Genomic DNA, 7,179 nt, shown 5'->3' with positions numbered 1-7,179 from the left:
ATCTTTAGGCGTGACAAATCGAACAGAGCACGCCAAATTAACGCCATTCCATGACGTTAACGAAAAATGCACAACTTGTTTTATAACATACTGTTTTGTTATTATATAAAAAAAAAGAAAAAAAAGAAAAAAAAAGAAAAAATCAACGTTGTCGCAACATGTTTACAGTGCGACATGTTCTGCCCAGACTGTAATATTTCACCAGGTAACCAGCTGTGGGAAAATTCTTCTCACTGATGGGTAGGGTTTACTACAAAACCGATTTTGAAAAAAAAATTAAGAATTAAAAAAAAAAAAAACGCATCATGTCCCCGGTAAAAAAGTTACAGTATTGTCACACCCAGAAGTTATTTGGTCACCAGCGCAGCCTCGGGTATTCAGTAGCCAAAGGAGGGTACCAAAAGTTCGACCTATAGTACTGTAGTTCTACAACACATGGCGTTTGTCGTTTGCTTTCAACTATCAACGAAATACTTCGTGTGCAGTAATGATAAAGCTGCTAATGAATGTTCTGTTACAAACGCTTACAAAAAAATGTTTGTTGTTAGAAATCAAAACTTTTGAAATACTGTAACCAACACAGGTGAATAAAGTTTTGAATTTCTGAGACGACTTGTAGGTGATTTCTTGCCTTTCTTGTGGCCTTGTTAGAGTTACGCACTCCTGTAACAGCTCACGATCACACTGAGATTTGCCCCTCAGAGCGCGTTAGTCTGAGGTCGTCCTTCCCGGAGTAACAAGACTGGCAATGAAAACATACATTGCCATGTCGACGGTGGTTGTTGTTAGAGTTATTGTTTGCATGGCACTGTCATGATTTTGGGGAAGCCTCGTTGTGGTCTGTCATAAGTTTGTTAAAAATAACATTTGAGCATTTGAGGTCGCAAGTCTTTGGGAAAACCTGCCCTACTTTCCATAAGTCCCAGGGCTTGTTCACTATACACTATGGGGAGGGTAGGAGTGACCTCCTGAACTGCACTGTATCTGTCTAGACTTACCAGGTAACAAGGTATACATATATACTTTCCTTTCGTTATTATGAAATATTATGTGTCATCACCAGCAGCATACGATGTATACGAATAAACATTGATTAGGCATCTGAACACTGGTAATTGTATATCATTAAAATTATTATAAAGTATCCTATGTGCATCACCGACAGTATACATGTACCTTGTTACCTGCTAAGTCTAGACAGATACTGACTGGAGTTCAGTAGAACACTCCTCCCCTCCCCAGAGTGTGTAGTGAACAAGCCCCAGAAAAGTAGGGCATCCCTGCAGAAAGGTTTTCCCAAGGGTTTCCAGGAATTTCACTAAAAGTAGGACTGTGGGCATAGATGTGTTTTAGCAAAATTCCAGAGCTGTGAGACATTTAATACTATGAAGTGTAGACATTCCATGCCTGTGGATAAAATCCTGTACAATTCCTAGAATTCTTGCAAACTGCACACAATACTGTACCATTAGACTCCCCCTGAGGCTTTGCCAAAATCAGAAAGTGTATCATCTGAACCCCAATCACAAAACATACATGTACCAAGTCCCAGAGAAATCCTCCCACCCCACCGGTGAGATACAGCTGCGAACATACAAACGTCGACCAATAACTTAACTCTTTTGCGGAAGGATGTCTCCTTCCCCGGAGGCAAAAAGTATTTTCAATGCTACTTTTGTAAAACATTTTCTGTAAAATGTATGCAGAGAGGCTGGAGACTGTAACTTGAACATCTAAATAATATTGAGCCAATAGTTTCTAGATTCAGTTTATTACAGTTGGAAGTATATCTACATTTTTTGTATAGAAAGCGGTATGCTCTACTACATAGAGGTATTGCATCTATACATGTATCATAATTCATATAAAATCTAGAAGGTTGATTGCAAAATAATTGTATGTACATCTTCAACCTAAATGATTGTCTTGAGAAGTCTTTTACATTCTGATTCAACGTAATTCAGATCATTGCCTTTTCATTAGGAAAATTGGTTTGGCTAGATGTCATATCATTTTCATGCATCAAGCCATGTTGATTTGATTATATAGATGACATCCTCTGGGAACCCCAAAACTGACACGAGCATGCAAAAAAGTTTGGAAAAAAAAGTTGCCTTCATTATGAAATCTACGTGGTCATAGAGGTTGAACAAATGACTAAGCACAAAGAGTATGGCAAATAATAATAGACTCATTTTCATTTCTTCACATTTTCTTTTTTCCTTAATTGATTTCGGCATTCTATGACATAAGTATCATTCTCCAATACTTTTTTGCATCAATCGACATATACTCCCTCATTTTGAACAATTTACAGTATGGTCCAAAACTTCTTTTTGGAATGGACCGAAAATTCATGCGCGCGCGGATGTCATCCATATACTGGTAATCAACATGGCCTCATGTAAGAAAAAAAAAACTCTTGGCACTTTCCAGAAGCGAAAAAAAAAACATACATGTGCTGGTAGTACTGAAAGAATGAATGTGCTTTAGACATGCCAGCTGTTATTTTATCATGTACATGTAGTATAATGATCATATAACAGGGTCCAGTGCTAGGGACATAGACATTTTTTGCCGTGGTAATTTGTCCTCTCTCATCAGACACCTGATTTGGACCCCCTCCTGGTCAGATGAAATGCTATCAAAAGAGGATTAACGACAGCCTCCAACTCATAGCATCAGCCATCAGCAGACCTATCAACCCCAGGTTTAAGTCCAGAGATGATGGTCCTTTTTGATTACAATCATCTGACCATCATGGTTATGTGGAGAGTACAGCAGTTGTTAACATAGATCTTAATAGTTAAACCAGGTCAGAGGTTAGTGTTTGGAACAGAAGAAGAAATTGAGTAAAACAATATGTTTTCCTTCGGTAAACATAATTAATTGCAGTTTTGGCAGAAGCTCAAAGTGGGCCAACAAAATCTGAAGAAATTGTACATCACACGCCCTTTTCCCACATGCCCTTTTCTGTACAGCGTAATCGGCCGTTTTAATTCTATGTAGAGTGTAGACAGACCGCTCTAATTCACATAGAGCGCAATTGGAGCATTTTGCATAGAGCGTGTTTGCCGTTTTAATTCTATGTAAAGCATAATTGAGAGGTTTTCTGAATTCAGTGTAATACATAGCCAGCTCTCAAAATTTAGTGTAGAGCGTTGTCGGGACCCCCCCCCCCCCATGCAGGCCCCCAGGAATGGATGTTGGAACTTTAAAGATGCTGGGATCTAGCAACAGTCGCGGAATTGCGCGCCTTCCTGATGACCTCGTTACACTGTCGCCGCTCCTTGAGCTCATTGCCCTGGAAGTAACCCTCGTTGCGAGGAAGGCCGTGGGTCCCATCTGCAAACGTCAGCAGCCCTGGAAGAAACATCATATTACACGTGTTAGAGCTGTGTAGCTGAACAAATCTTAGGTACAGGTACATGTACACGGGTTTAGGTACAGGTCCGGACCTAAACCTGTACCTAAACCCGTGGTCGAATGGTTTAGGTCGAATGGTTTAGGTACAGGTCCGGACCTAAACCCGTGGTCGAATGGTTTAGGTCGAATGGTTTAGGTACAGGTCCGGACCTAAACCTGTGCCTAAACAATTCGACCAATTAACATGTTCTTCTGAACTCCATCAATAATGAGAAAAACAATAATAAACTTTACGGTAAGTTTTTGTTTATGGAGAATGCTTAGACAAAATATGGGAGAAACCAAGATGTTTTTGTTTTCATCTCCTACCCTGCAACACAAACCTGACCAAAGGGACATCTAGAGGGAGCGTAACTAATACACAACACAGATCTTTTAGGGTAGTTACTAGTAACACTGCCAGGAGAACTGTGTTGGATGTAGAGGAGGGATGAATGTGTTTATACCGGCAATAAATGGTCTGTTGTTGGACCTGTATCAAAATGATCTTTAAATTATGGTCCTTTGTACAACTGCACAACTGTAAAGCCATACCAATCTAATTTGTTGGTTCTTGGATTCGCCTCTCATTTTTTTCTGATGTGCAAAAATAAAAATAAAAAAGCAGGGAGAAAAGATTCTGGTTCTGAATCAACTCAAATATCCTCATATTTTGCCCTCAACAGTTGAGGAAAGTCCTTTTCTTCCTAGTTGTTACAGTTTTTCCATCTATCAATGCAGTGGTATGATTAAAAGTTCAAAATTCATTGTTTAAATATTAACCCAGCCTTTTGTGTTGACTTCATGGCTCTTATTGTAGCATTTGGGGCTATAATAGGATGCCTAAACTTTTCTTAATTTTTTTCGCCCTGTCGCTTCATATTTTTTCTGAAAAAATCTGAGAACCAACAAATCAAAGTGGTGTGGCCTAAGCTTAAAGGTCCCTATCCTAGTCATTTGGACTAATCTTCTTACCAAGGCCATTGACTTTTCCATCGCGGAACTCTCCCTCAAATTTCATCCCATCACAGCGGGTGAACACCCCAACTCCAGAGAACCTGCCTCCTGCAAACTCACCTTCATATCTGCACACACATATACACAAATCACAACTGCTGTCATTCAATGTTATGTGAGAAGCAAAATCAAATGTTGTGATCCTTCACACATTCTTGACCTGGAACCCAAAGCATGATACAGACTTGTTAAGCAAAATGCTTTTCAATAGCTGAAGATGCAGCTTTCATATGGCTCTCTTTCATCATTAAGTCATAGCCATGGTCAAGCACACACTACTCTTCTGATGTTTTGATGTTTTCACAAGAAAAACGATTTAAGAAAAACTGCATGTTGTGTCAGCTGCAGTAAGCTCAAGAATTTATAGTGGTTAAAAAAAAGTCGGTGAAACTACTTACACCTGTAAGTGCTTTCAAAAATTATGTGAACCCCTACAATTTTATGTACACAAAGCAGTGTTAATTCAAGTAACATAGGAACATAAAAATGATCTGAATATTGAGTTAACTTTAGTATAAATACTAGTACACAGTTTTTAGTAACACACACTGGCAAGTTGCAATCCTAGTTGGAGATTGTCAGGAAGACTCTACTCAGATTTTTGTCATGTTAAGATCATGCAAGTATACGTACCTGGACCCATCAGCAAAGCTCATGACTCCATGCCCACTACAGAAGCCATTCTCAAACCTGCCTGTGTATTTGGTACCATTCGCAAGCGTTAGGTGCCCAAGACCATGCCGTTTTCCTGATGGTGAAAAAATGGATGTTATCATATATTTTATATATATTTATATATATTAAAGATATATACACTGTTTGAAACTCTCTATTCTAGCATTTCCTCATAAATTATGCTAATGAGGTCCTGACTAAGGTTATGTTTGATGATGTTCTGAATTGACTTAGATTTAACTTCCAAATGCAGCAAGGATGTAATTCCTGGCAGTTACCAAGTTATCAAATCATAGAATTATGCAAATTAGGCATTAATTTACATAAGCAATACCTGGCCGATGTTCCTCTTTTTCTTCAAATCACGTCACAAGTTTAAAAAGTTCTATCATGGAACTGATTAATGAGCAGATTTGTAGAATTTCCTCAGCCTATGTATATTATGGTACTGCATATTCATTTCCAGAACAAGCTGCTTTGGAGCCAAAACTTCTTTCACTTCTTTCCAATCACATGCACTTCTGACCGTCTAAGTTTAACATTCGTGACCTTAGCATGTCCAGATCATGGGATATCAAAATTGGCTGTTTTGCTGCAGTACCATATAACAAGCCGCCAGGTGTCCCAAAATTAAATTGTTGTCAGGTTCTCATCAAGACATGCTCACCTATCAAGATTCACGATAATCCATCCAAAGCCATGAAAGCATGACCTTTTTCATGGAAATGGGGGTGTCCAGAGGCATGCCCGTATCCAAGGAAGAACCCCCACAAGGCTCAAAGGTCCACTTTTTCGTCCACTTTTTATCTAAAGGTCCAAGATTTTTCTTTAAAAGATGAACTGTTTCGTGTCACCAGCGAGGCTGGAATCATACTCATAGGAAAACTGCTGACTTTGCTATTGAAAAAAGTTATCTCTGATATTTTCTGTGACATAAATAAAAATAAAACGCAGGAATGCCATTTCAAAAGGTTCATTTTTCAAAATTTCCAGGGGGAGCATGCCCCCGGACCCCCCTAGGAACCTCATGCCTATGGTGCTCGCTGGTCCCTTAAGCAGTGGGAAGAACCCCCCATTCAAAATCCTGGCTACGGGCATGACAGGCGGTCAACATGTTTTATTTCATATACAATTAAAAAAAGAGGACGTGCATCATCTGCAGCCCAATGACAAAACGTATATCGAGTATACCACCGTGAGATACAGCTGCGAACATGAAAACGTACGTTGACCACAAAACCCTTCTGCAGAAGAATATCTCCTTCCCCAGAGGTAAAAATCAAACTCACCATGTACATTCCACTCTCCATGATACTCCTCCCCTTCCCCATACTTGTAAGAGGCTCTTGTGGTCATGTCAAATCACACCTGGTATAAACAAAGAAACAGACTGAGGTACTAGTAAATCATTCGAAGCAACACAAAATGGAGAAGCCAGTGATAATTTGGCCGAACCAATCATTTCCCGTTGGCTGGGTGATGCTGCACGTTTTCACCTCAGTTTTTGGAGCGTCCCAAGCTTTCCTGCAATTTTTCCCTTAAATACCTACAGTTATAAGAAGTTGGCAAAGGGTGTTCTGTTACCTTAGGGATAGGTGAGGTGACATTGTTACATGTAACCATTTCAACAAACAGGACCACAAAGTGCCAAAACTTCAGCAAAAGAAAATATTGCTAGATAAAGCAACCACTGTTATAATTTATTATTATACCACTGTTTTTCTGGACAGAGATTCGTCATGTTTTAAGCTTTGTAAATTTACCTGCTCTGTAACTGCATGAAGGTAGCGTTAACGTTGATGTGGAACAGCAAGTTCGTTATAACATCACCAACTGCCCAGCGCCCAAATTAATGCAATGGGTCCTGGTCACTCCTGGACCTTTTGGTCTAGAGGTGGTGTTGTCGGCTGTGTCCTGACACGTCGCGTGCCCCTGGGAGTCAGAGTCAGTCTTAAATGTCAGTTTGTGTCTTTCCCTCTTGCTACGGTGTTGCAGTACTCGTCTGGCCCCGCCAATGTTTAATTTCCGGGTGTGTACCTTAATGGTGACGTCACATGTCAGCACCATCTGATGACGTCGTAC

At 39.8% G+C, this 7,179-nt stretch overlaps 1 protein-coding gene across 2 annotated transcripts; it reads right to left on the bottom strand.

The window, feature by feature from the left end:
* Positions 1-3,181: 3,181 nt before the first annotated feature.
* Positions 3,182-7,154, bottom strand: LOC109486728 (MORN repeat-containing protein 4-like). Of its 2 annotated transcripts, none has more exons than XM_019790616.1 (5): positions 7,135-7,154; positions 6,387-6,465; positions 5,056-5,170; positions 4,381-4,490; positions 3,182-3,363 (listed from the first exon to the last, which is right to left on the bottom strand). In XM_019790616.1, exons 2-5 carry the CDS (start codon positions 6,451-6,453, stop codon positions 3,215-3,217), a joined length of 441 nt encoding a protein of 146 aa, XP_019646175.1. In that variant the 5' UTR covers positions 6,454-6,465; positions 7,135-7,154; the 3' UTR covers positions 3,182-3,214. The 2 variants fall into 2 exon arrangements, with proteins under 2 accessions (XP_019646175.1, XP_019646174.1); XM_019790615.1 differs by lacking the exon at positions 7,135-7,154 and adding an exon at positions 6,861-7,099.
* Between the last annotated feature and the right edge of the window lie 25 nt (positions 7,155-7,179).

This window comes from Branchiostoma belcheri, unplaced genomic scaffold, assembly GCF_001625305.1.
Source record: "Branchiostoma belcheri isolate BF01 breed outbred unplaced genomic scaffold, Haploidv18h27 scaffold82, whole genome shotgun sequence".
NCBI lineage: Eukaryota > Metazoa > Chordata > Leptocardii > Amphioxiformes > Branchiostomatidae > Branchiostoma > Branchiostoma belcheri.
This window is presented reverse-complemented; position numbering and strand designations above follow the sequence as displayed.

What these genes read in the sequence shown, in the direction of transcription:
- LOC109486728 (XM_019790616.1), bottom strand. Translation starts at nt 6,453, where the DNA reads ATGACCACAAGAGCCTCTTACAAGTATGGGGAAGGGGAGGAGTATCAT. An exon ending in TGGAGAGTGGAATGTACATG is followed by an intron (nt 5,171 to 6,386) that starts GTGAGTTTGATT and finishes TTTCACCATCAG; the next exon opens with GAAAACGGCATGGTCTTGGG. An exon ending in TGGAAAAGTCAATGGCCTTG is followed by an intron (nt 3,364 to 4,380) that starts GTAAGAAGATTA and finishes TGTTTCTTCCAG; the next exon opens with GGCTGCTGACGTTTGCAGAT.